We start from the raw sequence: 16,866 nt of genomic DNA on the forward strand, positions 1-16,866 counted from the left end.
CTATGTGTTGATAGCGGCACATAGGTCCTACCAGGTTATGAAAAGCCTAGGGAAGCTTTGTTTTAAAAAAAAAATTGAGTAAGATAGATAAAATCTGTGTATCAAGACATACTTCATCACGCATGGACTGGGACAACAAATACTAATGAGGAAATTTCCCATTTCGAACCCAGTAAGTATTTAGACCTGTTGCTCTGTAAAAAATCCTATTTGGTTGGTGGAAATGAAGATCCTTTAAACACAGGCCTGACAGGATTCAAGGCAGCCTGATTATTTAAACAAACAGTTGTAAAGTTAAATTGTGCTGCTTGCTGAACAGCAGAGACTAAAGTCTGATTCGAAAAATGCCCCTGCGCATTCAAACTTGAAAGTTTAACCTGCACGTTATAAATTCGTGAGTGCAAGCAATTCACAAAATGTGGACATGCACGTGCACTCTAGTACTCCATTATGATGTACTATTGCATATGTAGAAATGTCATACCAAGACCATGGATGCCAGTGAAACTTAGGTACGCTAACAAACTCATATACTTTCCCTTGTCAGGAATCACGCCCAATAGACTGAATAAAAGCTTCCAGACTGGAGCGGCCTATTCCCAGACTACAACATCAACGGTTGATACTCTGCAGCAGTGGATGGAGCAATCTGCCTGTTGGACTGCCCATATCATGAAGAATTGATAATCAGTACCTGTTGGCTGGGGAGCCCAGCTTCTTCGCAGCTTGAGAAGTAATTTATTGATTACCACTTCTCGTAGAAATGCTGTCAAATAGGCACACTGCAAAAGTGTGGGTGGACACATACAAAGTCAAATAGATGATTGTCCAACAGAACCTAACAGTGACAACAGAAGCTTAAAGCGCATAGTGATATTCCCCCATTTATATGAGGCAAATTCCTAAGACAAAGGACCATAACATCAAGGGAGAGCTGCAGCAATAAGGCATTTTTTTTAAAATAGGTGAGCGTCTAGAGTTGTCTTCAACAGTGGGAGAGAAGTTGTTGTCTGCAGAAAGAAGGCAAAAGTGCTTCAATGAAGTACCTAAGCAGGCTAAGGGGTCAACATCGGGAAAACGTACAAAATGGTTTTAGAGAAACTTAAGGGTTTCGCCTTGGTGTACAAGGTTCTGAGCAGTAGTACATTTAGTTAGTATTCGTGTGATCTACATAAAACCCGAGTTATAGATGACATTGATTAACTAAATAAGAGGGCTCGTTCCTCCATGGAGAAGCAGCCAGGCTCTTGACGATAGTGGGTGGTAGTTGAAGAGCGTACATGTGGTGACCTTTCTGCTCTTGTTCAATGGACATATTTTCTACAAAGTTGGACTGGTAGCACCACGTCACAGTAATTGATTTTTCTCTTTACAAGACTATTCATCCTAAATATGCTGTGTAGATAGGACGGTGGAGCAGATTTTGCAAGTATTTAGTACCTGCATCCGCACAGCAGCAGCTAATCGGAGACAATCGAGCAGCATACTAGCGAAATGGATCAGTTTAAGGGCTGAGCCTTAAAAGGAGGGGGTGAGGAACAAAAATTACGAGAGCAATGATTTGAGAGATAGGATAGTAACATATTAGGTCACCCTGAGGTTATCAAAGTTGTTATACACTACCAAGAAAATGAGAAGATAGGCAAGTGATGAACTTAAAAGCATGCATGACAGCTGACTCAACGTAATGACAAACTCAGCTACCAGAGTGAAGGATGCTGAGAACAGAGGTGTACCACAGTTTGGAGAACAAAGGAAGCTATGATAATAGCTGTTAGAGATCGAGAAGGGGCCAGTTGTAGGTTTCTTTAGCAATGGTAGGACTAGAAGCTTTGCATGTGTGGGTTAGATTTAAGGTATTGCATAAGGGGGAAAGGCCTGAATGAATGGGGCTGTGTGGGTCGGACATGTCACTGGAAGGTTTTGTTGTCTGCGGTATGAGTAAAGGTTGTGTGGGGGACATAGAGGAGAAAGAGATGCATTAAAGAATATACAATCTTTAGGAATTGCAGTGAACAAAGGATGGAACTGTTAGGATGTTTGTAAGAATTAACAGGATTGTTGTAGAGGCAGGAAGGACATAAATATAGGCAACAGTGAGGCAAGTGTGGGCAGAGAGACTAGAGTGGGTTATCTCCAATTTAGGAGGATATGTTAATGCTGCGGAGGCGATGACTCAGAGCTGAATGTTCAGTGCTGACAAATGCAGTGATCTGAAGGCTATAAATTAAGATCCAGGCAAGTGAGACCCAACCTTCCATCCTTTCAAGGTCATTAAATTGAGTATCAAAAAGTGGTTAATAGTTACATCTGTGATTTGCAGCACTTAGAAACTGTAGAAGTGTTACATAAAATAAAGTTATAATCTCAGGAGAGGTGAAGGGTTGTCTTCTTTGAGGTTGCATGCAGTGGATGGGATAATGGTATAATGGAGCAGCAGAACTGGTTAATGTAAGAGTGATAACTCTCAATTTGTAGTTCACAGGTTTTAGGGGTTCTAATTTTCTGCTCTTATTGCTAATGGAAGCTTTTGTACATATGGGTTTTGAGTAAGTATCCAAATCCAAAACGATTTATAGACCACGGCTTATCACCCCAGGGGGTATCCAGGTGCTAAGTGTTTCGTTGCTGCGAGCTGGTTGGTTATTCCTCAAAGAACCATGTTTTGAGCTTTCTCCTGAATTCTATGAGGTTGTGCATGGTCAGCAGGTGTGTTTGTAGGTCGTTCCAGATTTTGCGGCGAGATAGGAGAAGGTGCGACCACCATTGTGGCTGCAACAATATCTCGGGATTTGGGTGAGGTTTGTTGATCAGAGCTCTCTGGTGGGCCGGTGGAAGGAGAGTCTGTGGTTAGTAACGTTGGGTCTGATGTTGTGGAGGGCTTTGAAAGTGGCAGTGAGGACCTTAAACTTACATCTCTTGTGCACAGGCAGCCAGTGTACTTGGTACATTGGTTGGATTTAGTTATCCATCTCTGGATGATTCAAAGGTGTCCAGGTATATAATAGAGGACGGAGTAGAGGTTTGAGGAAGTCTACTTCCCTCAAATGGTTTCCTGCTCTAAAGGATGATGCCTGCAGGTGACCAAGTATGTTGGTGACATCGCAAATGTATTGTCGTGTTTGATATGCGTACCCACAATACTGTGGCTTGGTGTTTCAGTTTGAACAGTCAAGTGCACTATTGGATCACTTACAAAATACTGTTTTACTAGATTTCAAATTTTAATAAATGACAGTATAAGAACACATACCTGAAATTTAAGGAGGAAGTTTTCTTGCACTGGTAGTAACCTTAAGAGTGAACATGAACAAATACAATTTTAACAGCCATGAACATTTAAAAAACGAAATGTGCCACAAAATGTACAAACCTTCTTGGCCGAGATGATTTACCTTATTTGGTCTAAGATAAAATACAATGCAAGTTACCTACATTTCCAGATTGATGTGTGTGCTTAGCGCATGAATGCCCAGGCATGCTGGTTGATATACAGATAGTAATATATACTACGCACTTTTTTTTTATCCACTTTAATTTAAATGCGTTATTCTGTCTAATGGAATTGTTTTAAATAAGAGTAAGCATGTTAGCAACTTGTTATAATAGGCAACGCACTTTGCAGTGAACACAGAAATCTTAAAACTGTATATATTAATCTGTCTGTTGCAAAACAAGATGGGAAGGGCTGAAGAACAACCATAGGGGTAAACAAGATTAGCACGTATAAGTGGGTGGGTAGCAGAGTAGGTGGGGTAGATGAAAAGCAGAAGAAATATTCCGAGTGGTACCCGGTGAGGCATGAGAAGCAACAGACTAGCTGGGGTGGAGTAATACAAAGAGTGTGTGGGGCAGAGATGTGAGAAGGGAAGCCGCACACAGGAAAGGGAGCAAGAAAACATGCACAGCCATGAAGTGCTGAAAAAATAAAAATAAACAAGTAGCCTCCTGTTGCCAGCCATGCACGTATACAAATGATCCAATCAAAATGATAGTAAAGAAACTATCCTGTAGGGGAAGGACAACCACAAGATGAACAAGCATTTACAATGCAACGGGTCTCGCGTTTGCTCATGTTAGAGCTGATAGCGTTGTAAACTCCTAACCCGACTTTTCACCTATCGGCAAAAGTGCATTTATGTACGTAACCCGAAAAAGTGCAGTTAACTATGTAAAGCGCTCGACTTCTGCCAAGCGAAATCGCGCTAGTAAATTAGAGAAAAAGTAGTCCACGAGCCAGACAGAAAACAGCGAGCCTCGCATGTTTTCTGTACTTGGTCGATGCGCTGGAGGAGGGCTAGCCACCGGAAAAGGCATGACGTATGCATGCCTTCGACTAATGAAAGCAAGCAGATTTTATTAGGCAAGCCCATGAACCAATGAAAAACACTGACGTGAAGTCGACAGGGCTCCAAGCCCTTTTCTAAACCCTAAAGCGTCTTGCTGCGATACGCATGCGCGAGCGCATGCAACGCAGGCTCGACCCTAAAAAGGGAAACCATCACCTAAGAAGCAAGCAAACAAGTTTGACAAGAAAGCCAACCAATGATGAGCAATAGGCTGATACAAAGCATATTGTACACGATAAGCCAATCAGCAACAGACATATAAATGTGTCTGCAGGCGAGACATAAGGAGCCACAATGTGTGATTGATTTATTACATCATGAAGGCTGGTAGGTCCTTCTCTATAAGCTGTGGTACCAGATGAGTTCTGGCTCTACTTGGTCATGGTGTCCCTGGGAGCAGGAGGAGGTATGACTCGAAGTAGGAAAGCCTTCTTGTGCCACATATCTCAAAGACGTATCACAAAGCATGCTGTCCCACAAGCACAAAACCAAAAGCTCTAACTGATTTATCTACCATACCAAGAGAAAAGTGCTCTCCAGTGACAATATATCTTCTTAGCCTACGCACTAGTGTCTAATTTAAGAGAAGACTCATTTTTATTTCACTTGTGACTTTGGTAACTGTCTGTTTTTCAAACGTGTCTGCCTTTATTTTACTTGTTATGTTGCAAGCTAATTAAGCTTATCCTCCTTCGGTTTTGATATTCCTACTGCCATATTTACTTTCTTTTCTGCCTCACAGAACCAGCAACACTGTTTTCTCTCTTGCTTTACTTCACACAGACAAATTTCTAAAATAATTCTGACAAATTAAGGCAGATAGAACTCCATTTTCTTAAATTGGCTTTATGAGGCAAAGCAATTTCCTTGAAATGTTAAAAATGTCATAGAAAAAAATATACTAGATCCAAGGTTAGAATCCCGGATCCATATTCTATTAAAAAAATTAAAACCTTCTTACAAATCCTAAATTATTTGGAATTGTAAGAGTATTTAATTTAAAAACATGGATAAAGTGGGTAAAGAAAAAAAACGGTTATGAAGTTTTTTTTCTATGTCTACAGTGACCTAGAAGGAAAGAGCAGAGAAAATAGAAAAGTAAGAAGCAGAGAAAGAGACTCATTGAGGATAAAGCGAAACACGTTAAAGCCAATGCTTAATTTGTGCTTGTTGTTTCCGGTGCAGAGCACATGCACTTATTTTTGAGGGCCGGCACTTTTTTTTTTTCTGCCTCAAACATTTACTTCAAGCAAAAGACACATATGGGAAAGACGGAGGAAGAGAAAAACAAAAAAACATCACAATGGGAGAAAGCAGAAAGCTGAAAGAGTGAGCTGAAAGGCCAAGGAGTGGCTTTAAATTGATTGAAGAGGCCCGAGATGGCTTCAGAACTACGTTGCCTCAGTATTCCCTGCTCGCACTTTTAATTGAGGTAGCCGCATGTTTAATAGGAGAGCTTTGGGCAAGGCACGTTTTTATTTACAAATTAAGCACTGTATAAAGCAAGCAAATGCAAGACTAGATGGGTAGGGAAAAGGTGATAAGGGGGATATTCAAGCTTTCACGAACAACAAGGATGGAGGAGCTAGTGCCTCTCTGTCAGTAGAAGGGAGCAGGGCAGGGGCGGGAATAGTGAAAAACAAAAAGTAAAGAGTTTCCTAGAGGAACCCCCAGTAAATTGAAAAAAAACTGTAAAGTAATGTGAGATGCAGAGTTTAGTTACTGTGTGGGAGACAAAAAGACAAGGACACAGAAACAAGACGAGATTGTATGGAGGGAACCCCCTGTAAAGAGAAAATGGATTATTCAAGAAACCAAGAAAGGATACGATGTAGGGGTGGAGGGAACAAACTGGTTTATATAAACTTTTTGTTGAGAAGAACATTCACAAGGCTGGTTTCAACAGCCCGATGAATGCCATTCATTAGTAGTAAATGGTTCAGTGCAGACGTGTTGTTAGACCAGGTGTTACTCTTGTTTACGTCAAGTTCACATATAATGTTTTCTTTGGGATCTTCAAGTGTGCTGCTTGGTCTAATTGAATAATCATCTCCACATAATAATAAAAAGAATAGCTTGATTGTTTACAGCACTTCACACCTGCTTGACTGCTTTATCTAAGTGCTGTAAATTATACCTTTTATCATTATCAAACTGAAGGCACTCAATTTACTAATCACAGAAGGGTGGATTCTTCAACAACTTGGCAATGATGTGATCTTTTGACAGAGACCGCCACTCATGCCAACAGCCAGTGTTATATCAATAAGCTTCAATCCTGCTTCTACACCCTCCGCATACTCCGAAAGATATACAAAAGGATACACACAGAAACCAGAAAAACAGTCACCCAAGCCCTCGTAATCAGCAAATTGGACTACGGCTATGCCCTCTATGCAGGAACCAAGGCCAAACTCCAAAAGAGGCTGCAACGCATCCAGAATGCCTCAGCACGCCTTATCCTGGACATCCCCCGCCATTGCCACCTCACACCACCTGAAAAACCTGCACTGGCTCCCAGTCAACAAGAGAATCACCTTCAAACTCCTCACCCAAGCACTGCACAACACCGGACTAGAATACCTCAACAGACGACTCTCCTTCTACACCCCGTCCCGGCATCTCTGCTCCACCAACCTCGCCCTTGCAACCGTCCCACGCATCCGCAGAACTACAACCGGCGGTAGATCATTCTCGCACCTCGCCGACAAAACGTGGAACACTCTTTCCACCCACCTGCGCTAGACCAAAGACCTCCTTATCTTCAGGAAACTTCTCAAGACCTGGCTGTTGAGGTAGTAACAGCACCACCCTCCCCCTAATTTCTCCCCCCTTCCCTCCTCAGCACCTTGAGACCCTCACGGGTGAGTAATGCACTTTACAAATCCTTGATTGATTGAATAAGCCATCTTGGCAGCTTTAGAATTTGCTTAGCATGTCCAAAACTACTGCACTGCAGAGTAAGATGAATTATAGAATACCCTAGAGATTAATAGAACTTTATTTTAATAGAACCATCTTTTGAACTAACTCTGCAATTTCTTCATTGAGTAGGTAAAAGCACCATTTTTAAAGCATTGACCTATGTGATGAAGACATTTCAGGAGTAAGCCAGGGTTCAGGAGGTTTATTAGTAGGTTTTTAAATTATTTAAAACTCATACGAGTGTTGGTGAATCAGACACAGTATTAGAAATAAGGATATTTTTTTAAAGAAAAATTGATACAAATATTCAACTAAAGGGAAAGCAATAAGAAGAGTAGCCAAGAGGCCCGGAAAAATCACAGTGAAAAAAGTTAGAAGGAGGGAAACAGAAGCAGATGAAGAACAAGGAAGAGAGAATGAGCAAGTAAGGAGAAGTGATCAGAGATGGGATGATCCATTAGATGAGGAGGAAATAGAAGCAGAGAAGAAGACAATTTCAAGAGTTCATGCAGGAGGATTTGCAGGGTAATGCAAGCCTACATTTAAAGTGATCAGCATGCTATGTAATGTGAAGCGGTGTACGCAGACTGCTGCAAAAAGCATTGGCTGCCAGCTCACTCAATATTAAACATGATTTTCTGGAGCTTAGGAAACCGGAAGTGAGTAAATTAATGGGTAGCGTAACTGAAAGAAGCAGTTTGATCAATGAAAGTCAAAGTAATTTTTGGTATTGGATTTCATGTATGATTTTTAAACGGGGTGAAAACAGTTTTTTAATTATGTGTAATAATTCTGGTTGAAGTTTAAAGATGCATCAATAAGGGGACAATGTATGGAATGTTTTAATATAAATGTTTGATCTTATGTAAAATATCTAAATTGATGGCATAAAATAAATTAGATATTTTTGTGTGTACAGCAACACAATGTTCATGTCTGTTTAAGGATGTATTTTTATAAGGCTCATGAATGTATACATTAGTGGTTTGGTGCATCTTCATCTGCTCTTGATAAGCACATTTATATCCCGCTGTGAATAAGTAGGGAATCTAGAAAGAAATGCTCATTATTACCTTTGATACCAAATGCTTCTACAAATGGGCTAGTTTGACTAATAATATCCAGTATGTCCTCACTATAAAGCTGAAAACTATACCCTTTTTGGGAGTCAAGGAAGAACCTTGTGTGGTCCTCAAATGCTGCGCCTTAAAATCCATGTTTTTTTAAGTATCACACCGTGCTTCCAAGCCTTCTTTCTCATCAAATGCCCACAGTCCATGGAACTGCCCTCTGTTCCCACTTTACCTTCACTTAACTCCATCGAACCTGACATTTATATATGACTCAAATAGGTACTGATCACCACTCAACTCCCCTCCCAATTGTCCTTGGCACTGAGCCTGCGATGAACGTACCTTCTGCTCTGTGTGACTCTTTTGTAAAGCCCTCCTCACTGCTTCTTTCCCTCCCATTACTTTTGATTGTACGTACTGTTAATGTGTTATTGTGCTCTACAGCATTAGAGTCTCCATCTTTTTTGCAGTTCAAAGTTTCTTTTCTATGAAGTTGATTTTTTTTAACCCTGGCATGCCCTTGATCAGGGCTGTACAGTATTTATATCATCTCATTCTTTACTAAGTATTCTTTCCCTCCCCTTCATGAATGCCTGAACTCTTATTGAAACACCTCCTGCTATTTAAAGTGCAATGTAATAGCTACACATTTTTGCCTCCCTACCTTTATAACCCTGCGAAAAACTATAAATATAAGATGCCCAGTGTCCAGTCAACGAAAATTATCCAACAACCACCTTGGCAAGGTTAAATAGCAAAGTCAAAGATTGTCACATTTTAAATGTATTCCATTATACAGGTTAATAATATATGTGATCTTCTCTAGGGATGTAGAACTTCATTATCTTCTGAATTCTAACATTTGGTTTCTTAGCTTGTAATGTATACGCCTCGAGATACTAACTGCAGCCTTACCACCTGCTCACTCCTACACACTCTTATTGGATTACGGTAATAACCCTGCGAGGGCGAATCTGGATTTATCGTTTCTTGTGTCAGGGTCAGTTTAGGGCCTTGAAAAATCCTTAAATCTGTAGCAGCAAACATAAAGTCGGTATCATATGACACGGATAGCACAGCAGTTGCAGAACAAGGGAAAGGTGCCTGTGAAAGGATGAGATTAGAAGGACCTTGAACTGGCTGAATCTGCAAAGACCTTGTGTGAGGCCAGTGTATCACAAGAGGTAGCCTACCTGGCAAGTTCTGTCAATCCCAGCTTCCCATCGTTATTGGAATCAAATATTCTGAGCTGAAAGTAAAATATAATAATAGATTAAGCTTCATGCACCAGAAAGTTAAATTGCATTTGCATTAAACTGACTATGAAAAAGCAACTTTTGTTTCTTAAAACAGGGAGATCACGGATGGGCCTGATTACGACCTTGGCGGATGCAATACTACGTCCCAAACGTGACGGATATCCCATCCGCTGTTTTACAAGTTCCATAGGATATAAAGGAACTTGTAATACCGCAGATGGATATCTGTCACATTTGGGATGGAGTATTGCATCCGCCAAGGTCGTAATTAGGCCCTATGTGTTATGTCATGTTAAGTTTACATTTTCTTTTTTTGGTATTCACAAATGACGAATTTTATAATTTTGTGACTGCGGAGTCCCGCATTCGGGGTGGAAAACTTCACACATGAAAGATAGACATATTCTATCTTGTATGTGGCATTCTCCACCCCATCTGTGGAGTTTCTGCAGTAATAAACTTACTATTAAGTCATAGTTTGTAAATACCACAAAGAGTAAACTTACACAAAACTGTAATTGTACCTTTGTAATTCAGGTCCCATATGTCCAGTCCCAAACTATTCACTTGCACATCATTGATTTTGGGTGTGAAAGTCTAATTAATTGAATAGAAAAGAACAAGACACAACACCTTGAATGCATTATGCTATCACACAAACATCCAGGACAGGAAACAGTACAATTAATGACCTGTAGTTAGGTGGTCACACTAAGCACTGCTATTTTAAGGCAATATGTATAAAATGTGTATTAACGTTAAAACTGTCAAACCAATTATAGCCCTTCATAGGTCAAATCCATGCCATATTTTCAAGATATCCATTAACTATGTAAATATCTCCCACTTACATTCACTGCATTTAAATTTATCTTCTATGAATATGCTGCAAATCTGACATAAATGCAAACCTTGTGGGCCTACACTAGATACCCCTACATTACTGCAAATTTAGTGCAAGGAGAAGGTAAAATCTCAATTCGCACTTGGGTTGATAAGTTTTCCAAGAGATAATAAATACAGTTAATCATTTTCATCTTTTTTTTTACCAGTAGGTGCCCCTACTTGTAGGTGCCACACTTAAGAAATGATGGGAAGTGGAGTGTACTTTATTCTAAAGTATTTTCATATCATAGTGGTGCAGAGATTTGCTCCTCGTACATGTGGGGAATCTGAGGTTTTATAATTAGGGAAAATGCCAAGTTTCAATGACAAACATATTTCCTCAGATGCTTGTGACTTCGGAAAATTTGGTGACAATGGTTCAGCTATCTTACATAGAAGCAGTGCCGCATAACTTTTGTGCATTTTTATGACAAATACAGCTTCATCAAGTTGCAGATGAGGCTACACATCTGTTCTCGTTACCTTCACTGCTACGAAGCTGAAGATGTTTGTGTTGGTCTAGGCATTTTTGGGTCGAACGCGCAATCGCTTTCACCTGTTGTAAGTATTGTGGGCTTTTAACAACGCCCATCACTTTCACTCATTCGTGGGCTTGCCTTTCAAAAATCACTTGATCATTAGTAAATACTTTAGTTTTGTGCATTCTTGAGGCTGTTTTTGTCAAGCCTTGCAGACTACCCCTGTTACATGGATTATTGCACGAATGCCAATATACTTCAACGCGGGCAAACTATTTTTTTCTTTTGTCTCTCCTCTTCATGCTGCATGGTGGCCATGATGCTCACAGAGCAGAACAGGCACAATAGCGTGTACTCGATCAGCAGTATTGGATTTCTGGTCACACTGTTCGCAGTTACCTAATCACAGTCATTTATTGTGGCTCTCCCCTTCAAACACGTGAAATTGGTAAATGCTTTAAGTAAAACAGAAATCCTCAAAGCAAAAGCGGCTCTCCCGGCACAGTGAGAGAGCCGATACTACAATATTCACCACATTCGGGAAACTTGCCCCATAATGCTTTGCAAGGCATTACTTTCACAAAACATTTTTGCTCATAACTCAGGCTATGGTGGTCCTAGGACAATGGGACCACCTTCAAAGCGCTCTTTCTACTTACGTCATCTCTGGTTCCCCACACTAGGTTAGTGGGGACCCCAAAATAATAACCCTACCACCATTCAGTGTCTTTTAAGCTTTCTCGTGGCTAGAACTTTTGTTTTACTGCTAGGAGAAGTTTTGTTTGAAGGCCTTGTTTGTAATATCATTACAGTAGGCCTGCTAGCCCTAAAATTGCACTCTAAGGGCTAAGTATATGGTTACACTGCATTACTTTCTCCTGTTTTTTTCATTGGGTTATGCCCTCTAGGGGCTAACAATATGGTTACATAACCATGTTTCTTACAAATTATATTTTTCTTATGGTGCTCTCTAGGGGCTTCTTTGAGCACTACATTCTAATGCCAAAAGTTTATTTCTGATAAAGGTATGTATGATAATTGTATATGTTTTAATAATCTCTCCTTATACAATTATGACCACGATTCAGGCCAATTTAACATCCTTATTACACTATGACTGTTTGAACACTCTTGACATGTTTGGGTGACCATTCTAGTTTATTTCTCCTCCGCAGTTGTCTTGTGGTTTTTTTTGAGAAATTATGTTAGCCAGCCAGCAGCTCTGATGGCAGGGTGCTCAAAGTAGTATTGTATTGGAATTAGCATGGCAGATTTAAGTAAGGATGCTAAGTGGCAACATTTTCATTTTTTGCTGCAGATAGAGGAAGAAGGTAAATGGAAGTGCTTTAGGTATATGCAGGACCACTGGAATTATATGGTAGGAAAATAAAAAATTATGAGGCAGGGCTGACCAATTTATGTGGTTAGAAAAGTCCAGTTATAAATTTACAATGCCGATAGCTCTAAATCAAGCAAATGCTAGACCTATTGCATTGCAAATAGTGTGCAAAATGTGTCAAAATTGGAATATTTGTATTGGCAGCAAAGATGCCATGGACAAACAATAACAATGTGTCCTCTGCCACCCACCTGGGTAGGAAACGACAGCCATAACTGTGGTGGAGGGAGCCTTACACTCCTGAACCACTGAGCAACTGCACCTGCTGCACTAATGGTAGCTACGCCCCTGAGTATTTACAAATATTCCTTCGCCAATTCAGCATCGAGAATGATTTTCTAGTGTTATTATTCCACCTCGATAAACAACCTCTTTCGCCTCTGCCCATCTTCTGGACAGTAAAATAATTAAACAAATTGTAATCACTTTTAATTTAATATGTTCGTATGCTTTACATAGTTTAATGAGATTTAATAGGCTTCTTATAGTAAGACAGAATAATGCCATGACGGGCAACAGACTCCATTCCAAAAAGAATGGTAATCATAGTGCCGCCAATAAATGTCAAATACCTCCGGAGGTAATTTTGCACTTTCCGAAAGAACACATTCCCTGCACAATTTGAACAAATATACATCGGTGGATAATACCTGTCCGCCTAGCTACAGTCAAAGACAGGCAACGATGATCTGCACAACTGATATTAGCCATTCAATCTAATAGTGAGCTAGGGGCGATAGAAATCCACACAAGTACACGCCGCTGCGGGGACAGATGATTCAGTGAGCCAGGCATATTTTGCATAGTCTGGTGTCATCCTGTTTGGAGGCTGTGTCCGAATTTGTGCGTACTGGCCTTCTGCAAAGGTGGAGGAAGTTTGCCAAAGTGAAAAAAAACTTTATGGTTGTAAGTGGCTATCAAGTGTTAACTTTATATACTGTTTACTAGCATACCATACTTAACAATGTCCTAAGAAAGATAATGGCTAAATAGAGGAGCGAGGCATGCCATCTCTAATACAATTCACAACAACAAGCAGTTACATCTCAAATCTCAGAAAAAATGTTTGTTTTATCTTCATTCTGTATTGGGTTGGAACTGATAAGCAAACGTCGCCACTGTTTTTGGTCAGCTTTGCTTTGACTAAGTAGTATAGGAACTCAATATGTACATTTTTAGTTTTGACTCCAACTTGAGAGAGCCCCGGAGAGTTCCAGACAAAAATGAAAATAAAGAGTCCAAATAAACGTGTTGGAACTTTGAGAAACATATTCCACCCTTTCTATTTTATAGACTTTTCATACATTAATTGTATGTGCTACGTGAAATGAGGTAATATTTGGATTTAATTGTCTGTATCTCTTTAACGCCCTGTAAAAAAGGTAATGAAGTGGAAAGCATCTCTACTACATTCACTTTAGTTCTACAGAACAGAAGATTGGTGAAGACCAAAATATTTAAAATTGCAACCTGCTGTATTAGGGACCCGGGATACATTTATACCAATAATGTGACTCATTGTAGTACATACTCGCACACATGTCTACAAAGTTACTCAACGCAGGCGGAATATGAAACAAATTGACACTCGATCCATAGCACAGAACCTTGCGTTGACTTTGGAAGACACATAGACTGGGACACACAACCTGGGAGGTGCTGATATAGAAAGAAATAGACCAGTATGTTGTTGGATGACACTGGGTAGATATGGACCTGGTGAGACACATGCATGGGAGATATTAGCAAGCACTGGAGGGGCAACAGAAGACAAGGGGGAAACATGGACCCTGTTAAAACTGACATGAGAAGACACCGACAATGAGAGACCCAGACACATGGTGATGTGGACATGGGTAATCAGTAGTGATACAGACTGTTAGAAATGGGGTCTTTGGTTGACAGTCAGGTTACCCCCCTGTTCAAGCAAGGCCCCTTACTCTAGTCAGGGTAAAAGAGAATCACCCTCTGCTAACCCCTGCTTACCCCCTTGGTATCTTGGCAGAGCAGTAGGCTTAACTTCAGAGTGCTAGGTGTAAAGTATTTGTACCAGCACACACAGTAACTTAATGAAAACACTACAAAATGACACAACACCAGTTTAGAACAATAGGAAATATTTATCTGAACAAAACTAGACCAAATGGACAAAAATCCACAATACACAAGTCGAGTTATCAATTAAAAATCAGAAAGAGTCTTTAAGTAGTTTTAAACACACACTAACGCTGTCAGCATGAAAAAGTGCCTTGGGCGTGTCAAAAATAACCCTGCACGTGCAAGTGCGTGTCAAAAAGGGCTTGCAAGGCGTTGATTCCACTCACGAGCGGGACCGTGCCTCGTTTCTCCCTTCGCCATGGCGGGTGCGTCGTTTCTTCTCTCCGCAGGAGAGTGATGCGTTGATCTGGTCAGCACTCTCGGGTCCGGGCAGGCCTTGTGTTGGTTTTCCATGCACAGCGGTACTTGAGTTGGAAATCCAGTTGCACGATGGTCTGAAAACCCTGCAGCGCAGGTTGTGATCTCCCAGCCTCCGTCAGCGATGCTGCGCGTCGTTTCTCATGCTCTGTGTGTCGATTCTTCTGTCGCGTTTCCTGCGAGTGTTGTTTCTCAGCTGCAGAGCCAGCGGCGTGTCATTTCTTCAGCCGCAGATCGGAGTCACATCGATCTTTTCCACGCACTGCGCTCTGTGCATGGATTTCCTTGTCTTTAGGCTGCCAGCTTCTCCTTTCAGGGTCCCAGGAACTGGATGGGCACCACAGAGCAGAGTAGGAGTCTCTCCAGAGACTCCAGGTGCTGGCAGAGAGAAGTATTTGCTGTCCCTGAGACTGCAAACAACAGGAGGCAAGCTCTAAATCAAGCCCTTGGAGATTTCTTCTCAAGATGGAAGGCACACAAAGTCCAGTCTTTGCCTTCTTACTCTGGCAGAAGCAGCAACTGCAGGATAGCTCCACAAAGAACAGTCACAGGCAGGGCAGCTCTTCTTCCTCAGCTCTTCATCTCTTCTCCAGGCAGAGGTTCCTCTTGTTTCCAGAAGGGTTTCTAAAGTCTGTGGTTTTGGGTACCCTTCTTATACCCAATTTCTCCTTTGAAGTAGTCCTGCTTCAAAGTAAAGTCTCTTTTGAATGTGAAATCCTGCCTTGCCCAGGCCAGACCCCAGACACTCACCAGGGGGTCGAGACTGCATTGTGTGAGGACAGGCACAGCCCTTTCAGGTGTAAGTGACCACTCTTCCCCACCCTCCTAGCACAGATGACTCATCAGGAAATGCAGACTACACCCCAGCTCCCTTTGTGTCACTATCTAGTGTGAGGTGAAACCAGCCCCACTGTCAAACTGACCCAGACAGGGAATCCCCAAACAGGCAAAATCACAGAAATGGTATAAGCGAGAACATGCTCACTTTCTAAAAGTGTCATTTTCAAACACAATCTTAAAATCAACTTTACTAAAAGATGTATTTTTAATTTGTGAGCTCAGAGACCCCAAACTCCACATGTCCATCCACTCCCAAAGGGAATCTACACTTTAATCAGATTTAAAGGTAGCCCCCATGTTAACCTAGGAGAAGTACAGGCCTTGCAACAGTGAAAAACGAATTTAGCAATATTTCGCTGTCAGGACATATAAAACACATTACTATATGTCCTACCTTAACCATACACTGCACCCTGTCCTTGGGGCTACCTAGGGCCTACCTTAGGGGTGTCTTACAGGTTATAAAAGGGAAGGTTTAGGCCTGGCAAGTGGGTACACTTGCCATGTCAAATTTACAGTTAAAACTGCCCACACAGACACTGCAGTGGCAGGTCTGAGACATGATTACAGAGCTACTTATGTGGGTGGCACAACCAGTGCTGCAGACCCACTAGTAGCATTTGATTTACAGGCCTAGGCACCTCTAGTGCACTTTACTAGGGACTTACTAGTAAATCAAATATGCCAATCATGGATAAACCAATTACATACACATTTTGTAAAGGAGCACTTGCACTTAAGCACTGGTTAGAGTGGTAAAGTGCCCATAGTAACAAAAACGGTAAAATCAGAGTCCAGCACACATCAACAACCTGGGGAACAGGGGCAAAAAGTTAAGGGAGACCACGCCAAGGATGAAAAGTCTAACACAGACAAGCAGTGAAATGGCCAAGCAGTAACAGAGACACATGTCTGGGCACTACAATAAACATACCTGGGAAGACATAGATCTGTGGAGACAAAGACTTGAGAAAATGACTTGGAGACAAAAAAAACACAAGTAAATACTGGGCATTTTTTTTGGCAGTGGGAAGCTGTCCAAGGGCTTTAGAGTGCTTCACAAGGGAACCATACTATGTTGTCCATTCATTTTCCATTTTAGGCACAGGGAAAATAGGTGATCTGCTCAGAATCACTGTAAACTACGCTCAGGCTGGGGTTCAAAACTAGTTTCTCAGGTTCCAAAATCAGCAACGCTAGCCACATCTCCTCCCCTTAATGCCACTACCGTGAAACATTGAC

The 16,866-nt window shown here is 41.2% G+C and overlaps 1 protein-coding gene across 1 annotated transcript in view; it reads right to left on the reverse strand.

The window, feature by feature from the left end:
- The window catches only part of CALB1 (calbindin 1), a 154,306-nt gene that overhangs the window by 9,902 nt on the left and 127,538 nt on the right, over positions 1–16,866 (reverse strand). The window contains exons 7-8 of the mRNA XM_069220451.1: positions 9,541–9,596; positions 3,254–3,293 (exon numbers count right to left, since the gene is read on the reverse strand). Of these exons, the coding sequence (XP_069076552.1) occupies positions 3,254–3,293; positions 9,541–9,596 (96 nt within the window). The remainder of the gene's footprint in view (positions 1–3,253; positions 3,294–9,540; positions 9,597–16,866) is intronic.

This window comes from Pleurodeles waltl, chromosome 2_2 (assembly GCF_031143425.1).
Source record: "Pleurodeles waltl isolate 20211129_DDA chromosome 2_2, aPleWal1.hap1.20221129, whole genome shotgun sequence".
Classification (NCBI taxonomy): Eukaryota; Metazoa; Chordata; class Amphibia; order Caudata; family Salamandridae; genus Pleurodeles; species Pleurodeles waltl.